The sequence below is a fragment of the Rhinolophus hipposideros genome, assembly GCF_964194185.1.
Source record: "Rhinolophus hipposideros genome assembly, chromosome: 9".
NCBI lineage: Eukaryota > Metazoa > Chordata > Mammalia > Chiroptera > Rhinolophidae > Rhinolophus > Rhinolophus hipposideros.
Genome location: NC_138055.1, coordinates 6,646,439 through 6,660,867, shown reverse-complemented (window position 1 = coordinate 6,660,867; position 14,429 = coordinate 6,646,439). Strand labels below are relative to the sequence as shown.

Sequence of the window (14,429 nt, the reverse complement as noted above, 5' to 3'; positions counted from 1 at the left end):
TTTATTGTTAACCTACTGTGCACCAGGTACTATGACACACACCTGCATTGTCTCATCTGATAGCTTCACGACAACTCTGTGAGGCTATTGATCCCATTTTACAGGTGGAAAAACTGAGGCTCAACAAGGTTGAGTAACTGGCCCCAGCTCGCTTAGCTGATAAGCAAACCAGGCTAGCTGAGGCGTAGTCTCTGCTCTGAACCATTCTGAACATGGATGAGTCAAGCTGGGCAAGCAGCTCTGCTTAGCACCGTGAGAAACTCAGACAATTCCCACAGAAGTTAACTCGTTTAGGACTAGAACTTCTATGGCTCCAAAGACCTTTCTGTGGCCCAGGTGGGACTAGCTCAAGGGAGCATCTCTTTGCTCCCAGAGATGATTTATATATCAGTGTTCCATTAGTACATGTACTTTAAAATGTTGGGGTTAATGGGTGGCCAGTTAGCTTAGTTGGTTAGAGCGTGGTACTGATAACACCAGGGTTGACAATTTGATCCCCACACGGGCCACTGTGAGCTGCACCCTCCTTTGGGAAAAAAAGTATTGGTGTTAAAATTATTTTCTTTCAAAAATAAGGTTTGTGTATATTGAGGTGTTTTCTTTAATGTAGACAGCAAGAAACCCAATCTTACTATTAGGAATCTCTCTTTAAAACACCTAATCTCGCAAGTTTGCTCAAATTCTAGTTTGAGTACAGCCAAGTGTGAGAGAGAAAGAAACCTCTCCCCTCTGTCTGATTTTTTTTCTTCACGGCAACCCCCACCAGAAGTTGAAAAATATCTAAAGTACTAATAAGTATACCCTTCTGAAGATAAAACTTTCTTAACTAGTAGAAACAACAAGGCCTCTGCCCAGAGTGGGGTTTTTTCCCCCTTCTGCCTCCCCCCCCACTCCAGTTCAAGCCGTTGTTTCTCCGTCTAGTTGTGTAGGACACAGCTCCCTGGCCCACGCTGGTATTATGAGCCTTGCACTCCCCCCACCCCCCAGTGAGACAGTTGGTCGGCAGTTCACGCTGGCTGCCAGCCACTCACGGTGGCTGCCGACCACTCACATTAGCCACCAGCCGCTCATGGCAGTACACAGCAGACCCTGGCAGCTCACGCCAACCTCCGGCTGCTCCCAGCAGCCCAGCTCCAGGGAGAACCATTGTTCACAATCTTAGCTATAGAGGGCACAGCTCACTGGCCCATGTGGGAATCAAAGCAGCGGTCTCGGCGTTAGGAGCATGGTGCTCCAACCGCCTGAGCCACTGGGCCAGCCCCTAGACTGTGTTTTTAAAGCTCAAAACTGGACCCTTAATGACTAGCTTCTTGAATGATGGCTTAAATTAATTCCACTTGGGATGCGCCAGCAAATCTTTCCTAATCTTTGGGAATCATACTGATAACACATTTGAATATAACCTGATCAACTGAGTCCATGGCTCTAACATAACAGTTTAGTTCTCTCTTTCCTTAAACTGTTTGAGTAAAATAACCTTTTAGATAGTCCACCAAAACTAGGGTTTATTCTTGAAAGAAAAAAAAAAAAAACACCACAGCAATGTGGGTACATACACCTTCCGCCAACCATCCACATGCAAGAGAGAGAGAGAGCTCTCCCAAGATGGCCCTTGTATGTCCCCCCGCACCTCACTGCAAGAAGTTAGAACCATAAAGTTTAACCGAAAGTTAGGACTAGAGAGTAACAAGAAGCCCAGCTCCCAGGTCAGTTTTCTTAAAAGTGCCAGTTCGCTTTCATCAAAACTTAATGTTCGCCATTAAAATTGTAACTATCTTCTTCCTAAGCCCTAAAACATAACGAGGGGCTCTTCCCTTCCGTGGTTCTGGTACCTTCTGTGATAAGACAGTGCCAGGTCCAATTTCCGACCTGTTAAATAGTGGTATCAAGATTGAGGACTCCTTCCTATTCTTGACAGCATCCCTTGCCATCGCCAGTATCTTTCTGGAATGTTATTTTGATAAGTTTCTTCATCAATTTTGGAAGGATTAGGATTCTTTTTCTACTTGATCAAGACATCTTAACTGAATTTCAGACTGAAAAATTAGCCGAGTCACGAATGGTGTTTGAAGATGACTACACCTGGTGCTTTGAAGGTGCTACCTGACGCAGATAAGGAAGTGCGCCCTTAGGGGTATTTCCATAGGGCAGCGTAGGCAGTTCTGTGTTTTGTGTTTCTCTAGATATTTTGATAGCTTTGACTTGAACTTGTTTTTTCTTCTTTTGCTTAATTTATAACTACTTTCAAATGTACTCTTAAGTTTTCAAACCAGAAGAGTTACGTCAGGCACTGATGCCAACGTTGGAGGCACTTTACCGACAGGATCCAGAATCCCTTCCCTTTCGTCAACCTGTGGACCCTCAGCTTCTAGGAATCCCTGTAAGTATGTGGTGGTATTTCTGATTTTGGTTTTTGAGTTGTTCACAGCTTTATTCAGATATGGTTCACATATACAAGTCAGCCCTTTAAAGTGTGTACAACTCAGTGGTTTTTGTGTATGCACAGGATTGTGCAACCGTTGCCACAATCAGTTTGGGATCATTTTTATCAGCCCACAAAAGAAACCCCGTATCCACAATCAGTCACTCCCCATTTCCCTCAACCTCCTCTACCATCAACCCCAACCAACCATTAGTCTGCTTTCTGTCTCTGGATTTGTCTATTCTGGGCATTTCATTAAATGGAATCATACCATATAGTATGGGATTCTTTGTGACTGGCTTCTTTCACTTAGCATAATATTTGCAAGGTTTATCCACGTTGTACATGAGTCATATTTCATTCCTTTTTATGACCCAGCAATATTCCTTTGTATGACTAGACCACATTTTCTTTATTCATTTGTTGATAGATATTTGGGTTGTTTACACTTTTTTGGCTTTTGACACTAGCTTTGCTATGGATATTCACAAACAAATTTTTGTGTGGGTGTATGTTTTTATTCCTCTTGGGTATGTGGGAGTGGGAATATACCTAGGAGTGGGACTTGTGTAGCAGTAGATCATGACAGAAAAAATGGACCTAGATTAGCTTCATATGCTTTAAAAGTTGCCTTTATACACCATGCTGCTAGCAACTTTCATTTGAGGGATTTAAGTTGTGTTACATAAAGCAATGGAGTGCTTTAAGAGGCAAAAATCCATTAGGAACTTCCTTTTCCTGTATTTTTCTTTGACTTTAGATGGAGCACTGATGTTCTCTGGACTAGTTTCCTCACCTGTAGGTCCCTTCTAGTACTAAAAGGTTGTAGGGTTTTTAAGTGATCGCACATACACTATATGGTACAGTGTCTAGAGTTGCAGTAGACCATCAGCTTGCAGTCTGGGAAGTCTGGGAGCTGTTACTCTCTGCCCTCTGAGCTGCTTCAGATCTCTGTAGACTAAATGATTTAAAGATAAAGGAGTGTTGGATATCAGTCGACTGACTCTCCATTAATATAGACAGGTCAAATACTCAACATTATCTGGAATATTAATAATGATAAACAATGAAAATGCACCGTCTACCTTCAGTGTACTCACACTTTGGGGTAATACCTTGGTGTCGCTTGTCCTTCTAGGATTACTTTGATATTGTAAAGAGCCCCATGGATCTTTCTACCATCAAGAGGAAGTTAGACACTGGACAGTATCAGGAACCCTGGCAGTATGTGGATGACATTTGGCTGATGTTTAACAATGCCTGGTTATATAATCGGAAAACATCGCGGGTGTACAAATATTGCTCCAAGCTGTCTGAGGTCTTTGAACAAGAAATTGACCCAGTCATGCAAAGCCTTGGATATTGTTGTGGCAGAAAGGTAAGAAAATTTCTGGACAGATAAAAATTGTGTTGGAAACTTAACTAATTAGAATCCTGAAGCATCAGATTATAAACTTCTCTGTAAACTTCTCTGGACTTGATAATCACCTGTGGGTTCATACATAGTACCTGGCATATACTGGTATTATGTGCATACCAATTCATATTGAGCCCCACTTGTCCTGTTGAGTTCTTTGGTAAATGGTGGAAGGACATGACTGCTAAGCCTACTGAGTCATGAGCTAGAATGGTTTTAGTTCTGTGAACTGCCTGGGAAACTGAAATAGCCCATTATGGTCAATACAAGTGAGAACTAAGTCTTCGCTGGCTTGTTGTGATTTGCCAATGTAAATATCCTACCTTGTCCTTCAGGCCTGTCTACTATGTAATGAATTGTTTCTTTTGCAGTTGGAATTTTCTCCACAGACACTCTGTTGTTATGGCAAACAGTTATGCACAATCCCTCGTGATGCCACTTACTACAGTTACCAGAACAGGTAAGCTGGACCATGTGTGACCCATGGTCCACGTGTTCACGTGGCTAGGGAGTGCATGCAGATGGACCAACACATGTACAGTCACAGTTGATGTGTAACTCGCTTGAAAACAACTGTACAGCACAAGTTTCAGTCTTTGCATTCTGCCTTTGTAGAATTAGACAGTTTTCTAGCAGATAGCCTTGCGTCAGATGTCTGGGTCCTTAATTATAAAAATGGAAAAGACAGGAACCAAAAGGCATTGGGAAGTTAAGCAACTTTGTGGATTGATGGCATAAGTGGGATTACACCCCAGGTCCCACTTCTTTTTCAACTGTCCTTTCATAGCTCACCACAGCCTCTGGCAAAGCTGAAATTTTCAAACTAATTAGTCTTTCCATGAAATTGCTGCTGGCTATCTCATTTCCCAAAACTACCCACCGAGAAAACTTAACCAGAAGTTTGTCAGCCAGCTCTATCTTTTTGGAAATGTATTTGAAAAAAGGATTCCAGAGTATTTTCTTTGCTCCTATTAAGCAAATAAAAAGGAACACCTACATAACTAGCAGTGTATCAGACGGTTACTGACACAAACATGCATATGACATTCGATGGTAGGGTTCTATTAAATTAGGCACTTCTGCCTTGTTTTCTCCTGCCCAAATAATGGCTGTAATTACAAAACTTGCAGTCACTAATCTATCTTAACCATGATTTGTCTCCCATGTTCAGTAATCAGCCTACAATATACTGTGTTTCCCCGAAAATAAGACTGGGTCTTATATTATTTTTTGCTGCAAAAGACTCATAAGGGCTTATGTTCAGGGGATGTCATCCTGAAAAATCATGCTAGGGCTTAGATTCCGGTTAGGTCTTATTTTCAGGGAAACACGGTAGCTTGCATAGGGTGTTTTCTTAGGGCTCTGAGACAGTATAATAGCAAGGCTGGGCAGTTAATACTGTTTAATAAAACCAAGCCCATGGAGGTGGTTTTTGCTGAACTTGTGTGCTACAGATGCATTTCTAGCTTTGAAAAAGTCACTTAAACTTTTTGTTGTATTTACAAAAAGTTAGTGCATTCTCCTAGTCTTTTGTAGGCATCAGAATCCAGTTTTTTACTCATTAAAACCTAGGAAAAGGGGTCTCAAGTTGTTTTAAGCACCTTATGTTCAAAAAAGCAAGTAAGAACCAGCATGAAACTTTCCTCATGCTACAATCTTGACGTACTGTTTTTGGATCTTTAACATGAATCTACAGTTTTATAATCTTCATACCAAGGAACGTGTAATCATGTGCCTGTGTACACCACTGCCTTTCTTTGCCTTTCAACTATGTCAGTCAATGGTTACAATCGGTATTTAACTGCTTGTACAGACTTTTCATTGAAATTTTTTTTTTATGTGGCTTTGTGAGATCAAAAAGAAATTTTGTTTTTTTTTCAACCCACTGTTGTTTTTAGGTGATTATTTCCTTGTACTATATCCTTAGTGGATTTTTCTGGGGGAAGTGGGGAGTAGTGTGTGATGGCTATGTTTAGGTAATAGAGTAGCAGTTCTCTCCCCAGTGTATTTACCCTCCTTCCTCCTTTTGATTATTTGCTTCAATTAGCAGTAGTTACTATACTGAAAGGGTGTAGGTCTGTGTAAGTGAAACTTTTTATTTGCTGTAATCATTTGCTACTTGTGATTCCATTTGAGATATTTAATGCTAATCTGTGCTTTGCCTTGGCTTTCTGCTTTGTGTTGTCTTGTCTTGCTTTTATGTTTTTTTGTCCTGCAATCCCTCATTTCTTCGTTTGTTTTGTGTTTTTTTTTCTCCCTCATGCTTGTCGTTGTCCGCACTTGGCTTTGATTGCAAAACAAAACAAAAAACAAACAAACAAACAAAAAACAAAAACAAAAAAAAACCCATACTGTGGGGCCCATAAATCTGCATCATTGAATGTCCTTGTCGCCGTTGATGACCTGCTCTCTGCTCCCGTCCCCCTCCTTGGCCTGCTGTGATTGGTGGCTTCGTTGCTTGGCTTGGGCTGTGTTGTGTGAACGGAACAGTTCACCCCAGTATGGCCTTCTTGCCGACAGGTATCATTTCTGTGAGAAGTGTTTCAATGAAATCCAAGGGGAGAGCGTTTCTTTGGGGGATGACCCTTCCCAGCCTCAAACGTAAGTAATGGCATCCTTTTGGAAACTGCTGTCTTATTTCTGTTTGTTGTCAGCTGATCATAATCTGGCTTCTAAGTGGTTTTGGGTTATGCTCTTCAATATGGTAGGCATTAGTGACAGATGGCTACTTAAATACAAATTCATTGAGTAAATACAATTTTACATTGTTTCTCACTTGCATTAGCCACATTTCAAGTGCTCGATAGACACCTGTGGCTAGTGGCTGCCATATTGGTCAGGACCGATAGAGAATATTTCCATCTTGGAGAGTTCTGTTAGCAAATACATCAGCATTGGGTGGTCATTTTAGATACATTTTTTCTTTAAGTACACAATCAGCTTCTCTCCTAAATATTGAAGTGTAGTGCAAAGGAACTTTAGTATTAACTGTTTTGAGTTTGAGGGAATTAAACAAATAGCTTTCTCATATAGGTTAATAATCACTATTATTGTGACTCTGGTTGAACATTAGTGGTTTAGGAGTTTGTTAGAGTGACTTACTTAAAAAGAGACTTCATTGGGATTTTGTAATCTTACAAGCTATTTGGTAAATGCCAAGAAAAAAATTCCAAATATATCCTCAACTGCCTCCTTGTACTTCTAATCTCTAAGATTTAGTTAGACACCGTATTTCAAATTTGCACTGTTTTAGGAAGCACTGTTTGGTGTACTTTCAATATTCTTCAGCTTCTTTTCTGGTCTAACCTATAACGGACAGAAGCAACTGAGAACATTCCAAAAAATACGGAATTGTGAGGTTAAAACAGGGCTTCTGAGAAAAATTGGTGAATTTTTGCAGATTGGGTTTTGAAGTTGCACTCTTCCTCAATCACCAGTGCAGTACAGTGTAGTGGGGTCAGGCACTGTTCTGGAGAATAGGTCCTAGGTCCCCTTGAGCCGTAAGGAGACTTTCTTAGCCTTGGCTAAAACAGGATGTCGGCTCTGGCTAGGTTTCCCTGATGTGGGCAAGGAAGGCAGCCTTACTCTTGGTACTGCTGAGTGTCTTCCTTACACGTTTTAAACCTTGGGCTTTGAACGCTGCAGAAACGCCCTTCCGATTCTTCTGGTCTGTAGTGAGCCTCTGCATCACCAACAAACTCCCAGACCCTCTGCTGCTGCTCTTTAGAGCACACTTTGAATAGCAAGGCCTTAGTTCTGGTAGAGGGGTAGCTCAAGGCTCTAGGTAGTGGGAGACGGTTTAAACATGGAGGTGTCCTCTTTTTTTTTTTTTTTTAATTGGAGAATATTGGGGAACAGTGTGTTTCTCCAGGGCCCATCAGTTCCAAGTCGTTGTCCTTCAATCTAGCTGTGGAGGGCTCAGCTCAGTTCCAAGTCCAGTCTCCGTTTTCAATCTTAGTTCCAGCCCACACCATCCCATGTGGGAATTGAGCCGGCAACCTTGTTGTTGAGAGCTCACGCTCTAACCAGCTGAGCCATCCCGCCACCCCAAGGTGTCCTCATTTCAAGAAGAATTACAGTAGTCAGAGTCGGGGCCCCCTGAAGTTTATTCTAGGTAGAGAATTATAAGACTGTTAACTTCTGTATTTGTGAGACTCTGAGTAGTGTGGTATGCTAGATTTCAGGATGGGAGACCATGTGAAAATTTTCAAATGAATACTATAAAATAAACAATATTTTACCCTTTATAAGCAGTCTAAAGTATGTATTCTTAACATTGAAATTTTCTATTAACAAAAAGCTTAGACTTTCCAAAAAAATTAATGTTACTTTTAAATAGTGGTTTAGCTCCCTCTATACACACCATCTTTCATAGTTCAGTCTTGGAACATTAAACTATAAAAGGCATAAATAGCTAACATTAAGAGTAACAGGTAGGATTTTAAAAGGAAAAGAACAAACTCATGTTTCTAGTTCTGGGTTCTCCATTTCCTACTAGGAGAAGTAGATTTACTATGAAGTCCTTTCCAAAAACACAGGCATTCCTTTATGTAAACATGCACTTTGTGGGAGCCAAGAATATACCTGTTTAATGATCGTCAGTATATTCTTAGGAGATGGAAAGAATCCACTTACAGTATGGGATTCGTTCCTTGGCTTAGACCAGTGGTCACAGTGCTCATCTTTCTGTATCGCTTTTTCTCATTGCGTCCCTCTTCTCTCCTTAGTACAATAAATAAAGAACAGTTTTCCAAGAGAAAAAATGACACACTGGATCCCGAACTGTAAGTAGTTCCTGAATTCTCAGTATACTTATTGATTTTCCTTTTTCCTTTAATTTTCAGAAATCTGGGAATATTGGAAGTATTGATTTTTGGCTTTTTATTTCCAGATTTGTTGAATGTACAGAGTGTGGAAGAAAGATGCATCAGATCTGTGTGCTTCATCATGAGGTCATCTGGCCGTCTGGGTGAGACCATCAGTGTTTGCTCTGGACATTTTGTTGTATCATGAGTTTTAGTGGCACATCATAGGGACTTTGATAGCAATAAGTGGATTTTTGTCCATCATGACACTTACCTGCTACTGTTATGGGCCACTGCTCACCCTGCAAGAATGGGGCTGATGCCTGCTGTTCCGTGGGAAGGGAGGAGGGTGTTTGTGCATCAAGGCCTGACTCTCCTTAGCATGGAATCGCTACAGTGTCCTTTGCTTTTCTTAGACTGGTTGTTAATCCTGGTTTGGAGGTCACAGGCAAGTGGAGGCAAGTTATAATTAAGAAATTTCCAGAATGTAACACAGGAAAATTGTAGTAGTCGATGTTCATATGGCTTGACTTTAGAGATGCATTTTGAGTGCTCTTAATTACAGAATGGGTGAGAGTAACTAAGAGACTTGCAGTGATTCTTGTAACTTCTTATCTGTCAGCTAGTTGATGAGTTCACATTTTTGTAAAAAATTCTGCTTATGTATATACATCCTTACGTAATTGCAGGACAAAGAATGTACGTTTTAAATCTATTGGTACTGCTATAGCACTGTACTTATTTACATTCCCACCAGTAGCACATAGACTTTTGCCAGTGTGATTGGCCAAACGACAAAATTCCTATTTTAATATATAATCTTTCATCTTTTCACATGTAAGCCAATTTATGTGCCTTTCACATTTCTCACGTCTTTTGCCTGTTTTCAATTAGGTATTTTTTTGTTAATGATTACCTACGAGCTCTTTGTATTTTGGTTGTATTAACTCTGTTATATATTTAGAAATATTTCTCCCAGGTCATCTTTTGGATTTTAACTTTATACTTACTTAAAATAGATTTTTGTAGTGTACTACTATTTTAACTGTTTCTCTAAGTTTTGTAAGCAAAGTCTTGATTTACATTTCAGGTTTGTCTGTGATGGTTGTTTAAAGAAAACTGCACGAACTAGGAAAGAAAATAAGTTTTCTGCTAAAAGTGAGTTTCATTCTTAAAGGTAACACCTTGGCAAACTTCACTGAATCAGAGTTAAGAATGAACCATCCAAAATAAATTAATTTGTTTCAACCTTACTTAAAATATTTAACCAAACTAAAAATAAATAACTTCTCTAAAATGTACTTAGAGTTGAACTGGAAAGTACTTTTTGGTGTGAGATTCGTTAGACCCAAGAAAAAAAATTTTCAAGGATCAGGATTTGTAAAATACAGAATCTGTTTTTTTCTTGTTCCTACATTTCTCCATATTTGGGGCATTTCCTAATGGGGGCCGGGTGTGAGGTATTTGTCCAGTATTGCCATCCCATGAGTGAGTCCCTCGGTTTTGACCTATGTAATCTTTTCAGTTGAGTGTGGAGCAGGAAGGTAGTCAAAAATTTTATCAATTAATTGATATTAATTAATCTTATGGTAGTATCTGGTTTAGTTTTGTAGGTGCTTTTGCAATTTTTTCTGACCTACATGTTGCTTTTATTCCTGCAAGGTTTCTCATAATACTCAGCCTTTTTTATTTTAATTATTTTTGCAATCAAGGCAAAGTGCATATTGATGTTCATTCTATTTTTAAACTCTTCTGACATTGGAAAGTTTTCTAAATAAAAAGTTAGAGAAAATACTATTTAAAAAATATTGACTAGCATGCTTTCTTTAACTGCACATATACTAAAATTGGAATGATACAAAGGTCAGTGTGGCCCCTGTGCAAGGATGATACACAAATTCATGAAGTCTTCCATGACAAAAAAATTTTTCTTTTTAAGTATTAACTACATTGGATTTAACAAAATCCAGCAAGTTATCCTACTTGTATTGAAAACAAAAATGTGATTTGATATTGAACCTTAAAACTGACAGTAATAAATTTGCACCTTGGTTACTACTGAACTTTTAACTTCTAAATTCCTAGGGTTGCCATCTACCAGGCTTGGCACCTTTCTGGAGAATCGGGTGAATGACTTTCTGAGGCGACAGAATCACCCTGAGTCAGGAGAGGTCACTGTTCGGGTAGTTCATGCTTCTGACAAAACTGTGGAAGTCAAACCAGGCATGAAAGCAAGGTACCTAGTAATTTTCCCTTTTTTTCTCTTGTAGGTCCACCGTTGCTCATACATGGTGACTATTGTTAATTCTAATCTGAATGACATGTTGTGGGTTTTCCTTCCCATCTGAATTGTGTAGGTTTGTAGATAGTGGAGAGATGGCAGAATCTTTTCCATATCGAACCAAAGCCCTCTTCGCCTTTGAAGAGATCGATGGCGTTGACTTATGCTTCTTTGGCATGCACGTTCAAGAGTATGGCTCTGACTGCCCTCCACCCAACCAGAGGTAGGATTTACTGCAGCTGCCCTCTAATGTGCATGGGAGTTTGAAGTTAGGTAGGAAAGCATAATAGACAAAAAAATGGTTGATAAGCGTGGTATGGAAACACAGAATCTAAAGTGTAATACTGATGTGAAACCAAAAAGAAAAACCAAAAACAAAATACTGCTCAATATTGCTCTTCTGTGGTCATAGTAATAAGGAAAGCGTTAGGAATAGCAGCCTGGAATGGGAAACAAACTCACTACTGTTCAGAAAATGGGTTTAAATCTAGATTGAATTAAGTACTTTGCTGAGACATGAAACAATGTCATACAAATGAGGTAGAATATGGTTTAGATTTCTTGCTTCCAAAGTAGTATGAAGGCCAGAATAAGAATGCTGCCAGAATACATTAAGACCCACAGGTACTGACTAATACACTATGTTTCAGGCACTGTTAGACACTGAGGCTGATAGAGCCATAGAGTTCACAATCTAGTCATTTGCCTGTTAATACTGTGTCATAGCATTACAGATGACAAGGTGAGCAAAAAGCACAGAAGAATGTGTTTTTAGCCACATTGATAAGAATTCATTACCTGATTTGCCTTGGTCTTTTTCTCCCCGTTTGCTTTAGGAGAGTATACATATCATACCTCGATAGTGTTCATTTCTTCCGCCCTAAATGCTTGAGGACTGCCGTGTATCATGAAATTCTAATTGGATATTTAGAATACGTCAAGAAATTAGGGTAAGCATATTGATAATAAATGCCATTTTAAAAAACAATTGCTTTAAAATAGTTTTAAACCAATTACCACTAGGTTATTGTGGTGAGACATAGGTTAAAACATGCAAATATGTGACTTTTGCCTCATTTTCTAAACTTTGGTTTTCATCTAGAACTATAACCTGAACGTTGTTGACTATCCTTTGATGTTAATGTTATCAATAGAAAAGAAATGGATATTTTGACCCTAGTTGCACGCATCCCAGATTAGTTTTATTTTGTTCAGTTAAACTTTGAGTTACAGTTTGATTTGAAGGTTGATTGTTACTCATTTTCAACCAGAACTTTAAACATTTGCATTTGATCCTTTTACACCTGGGTATCAAAACCAAAAGCAAACGTCTGGAGATAATAAAAAGTCATTAGACTTGTACCTTACCTTCACGGACTGTATGTGCTTGAGAATATTCACCCCTTCACCTTATCGGTTGTTCTGAACAATTTGCATTTCTTTTAGCTTTCTTGTTACAATGGATCTATTTTCCTTTGCATTGTAGCTTTCATTTGGTCTTTAAATGCAAATGTGGAATTTGGGGATCTTCCCAGAACTGGGCCACGTGAGGTCCATTGTTAGTGCTGTGGTTTGTGTGAAGTTATGGCCTAAGAATTTTGATCTGATGCTAGATTGCATACTTTTGTGTTATCTTGGGGGAAATCATTGCTTTCTGTACTGACTCCACCTTGTAGTTTAAAATGTGGCATTCTTCCCAGAATGGATAATCTTTTCTTTCGAATGTTCCTTCTCTTTGTGGTGTTAGTTATACTACAGGGCATATTTGGGCATGTCCCCCAAGTGAGGGAGACGACTACATCTTCCATTGCCACCCTCCTGACCAGAAGATACCCAAGCCCAAGCGATTGCAGGAGTGGTACAAAAAGATGCTTGACAAGGCTGTGTCTGAGCGAATCGTCCATGACTACAAGGTCAGGAGGAATGGGGGAAGTAATAGAAGCTGAAATCCTGCTGCTGCTCTGTATTCTGCCTCTTCACTATCTTAACAAAAATCTTCTGTTCCCCCTCTTCCATGTAATTTATAAAGTTACTAATTTGGTAGTGTTTTTATTTTGCCTGAATTATTAGTAAGATGAAGTGTATCTGGCAAAATGTTTTAAAATTGCTAAATCTAATCAGTTGAGTATATCAGTATTTAGTATTCTCTTTACTTTTCTGTATAATCATATTTTTTCGAAGAAAAGCGAGGCTTGCAAAGAGTCTTCGGTCAACAAACCCTGTTTTAAAGATGTGACTAATTAAAAATGTATTCTTAGTAGCCATTTCTGATTGAATATAGGGTATCTCATGATAAGAACTTGAACTACTACATTTCTTAAAGGTTTTTAGTCAAGGGCAGGAAATCAACTGAGTGTTTTCCCAAGCAGCACTGTAAATCATTCTGTAGCCATACAATTTCCAGTATTTGTGATTTGAGTTGTGTTGATTTGAGTTGCATTTGTCAGTGAAAGCTGCTGAAATTCCAGGGATGGGTACAAGGCAGGCGTGCCTTACGTCGCACTGCCTTTTGCCATCAGGTGTGGTAAAGGCCTCGGTGTGCCTGCCTTTGCTGCTGCCCTGAATCCTAGCAGGGTAATCCACCACTTGGTTATATAAAGGCAGGTAATTGCCTTGTCCTCGTGGGTAGAGGAAAGAGAAAAACAGAAACACTGTCTGAAGACGGGGCCTTCTCACTGTGTGTATGACACTCGGCCAGTGTCTTCCCCGGCATGGAGCTTAGATATTAAATCTCTACCACCATTTCAGAAGACATTTTAATCCGTGGTGTTTCTTACGTCCATTAGCTGTGACTGCTTCTGTATAATAAATACATTTTCTTGGGGGGAAAAAAAAGAAAAAAAAATTTCAGTTTGTACATGGGTATTTTCACAGGATATTTTTAAACAAGCTACTGAAGATCGATTAACTAGTGCGAAGGAATTGCCTTACTTTGAGGGTGATTTCTGGCCCAATGTTCTGGAAGAGAGCATTAAGGAACTGGAACAGGAGGAGGAAGAGAGAAAGCGAGAGGAAAATACCAGCAATGAAAGCACGGATGTAAGGGCTCTGCATTTTCCTTTCCGCCTCCTACCTTGATTCTCATGTATAATCCAGAAGTGAGCTTAAACTTTCAACGTGGTCTTAAAGCTCGCAGGTGTGAAAGAGACCTTTAAATTGGGCAGGAAATATTGGCTTAGATAAGGTACTGAGATTCTATTTCTGTGGTTTTTAAACTTTTGAGTATCAGACTCCCTTTTAAATGGAACCTTGGATTTCCAGTATGGAAACTGAAGGGGAACCCTGGAAAACTGATAGAAAATGACCTGTCTAGAGCAGGGGGTTGGCAAACTTGACCTCTGTAAAGGTCCAGATTATGAATATTTTGGGTCCTGCAGGCCATGTATTGTCTCCAACACATTCTGTTTTGTTTTGTTTAGCACTTTATAAATGTGAAAAACATTCTTAAGCCATACAAACCAAAAACAGGCCTGGACCACAGTTTGCCAGTCCCCCATACACAAC

General features: G+C 39.5%; 1 protein-coding gene across 1 annotated transcript in view; it reads left to right on the top strand.

The window, feature by feature from the left end:
• Window positions 1-14,429, top strand: part of EP300 (EP300 lysine acetyltransferase) — a 71,989-nt gene that overhangs the window by 50,704 nt on the left and 6,856 nt on the right. Inside the window, exons 17-28 of the mRNA XM_081060691.1 lie at window positions 2,262-2,380; window positions 3,561-3,800; window positions 4,211-4,299; window positions 6,360-6,440; window positions 8,567-8,623; window positions 8,731-8,808; window positions 9,735-9,802; window positions 10,730-10,880; window positions 11,002-11,148; window positions 11,762-11,875; window positions 12,673-12,838; window positions 13,800-13,964. Of these exons, the coding sequence (XP_080916817.1) occupies window positions 2,262-2,380; window positions 3,561-3,800; window positions 4,211-4,299; window positions 6,360-6,440; window positions 8,567-8,623; window positions 8,731-8,808; window positions 9,735-9,802; window positions 10,730-10,880; window positions 11,002-11,148; window positions 11,762-11,875; window positions 12,673-12,838; window positions 13,800-13,964 (1,475 nt within the window). The remainder of the gene's footprint in view (window positions 1-2,261; window positions 2,381-3,560; window positions 3,801-4,210; window positions 4,300-6,359; window positions 6,441-8,566; window positions 8,624-8,730; window positions 8,809-9,734; window positions 9,803-10,729; window positions 10,881-11,001; window positions 11,149-11,761; window positions 11,876-12,672; window positions 12,839-13,799; window positions 13,965-14,429) is intronic.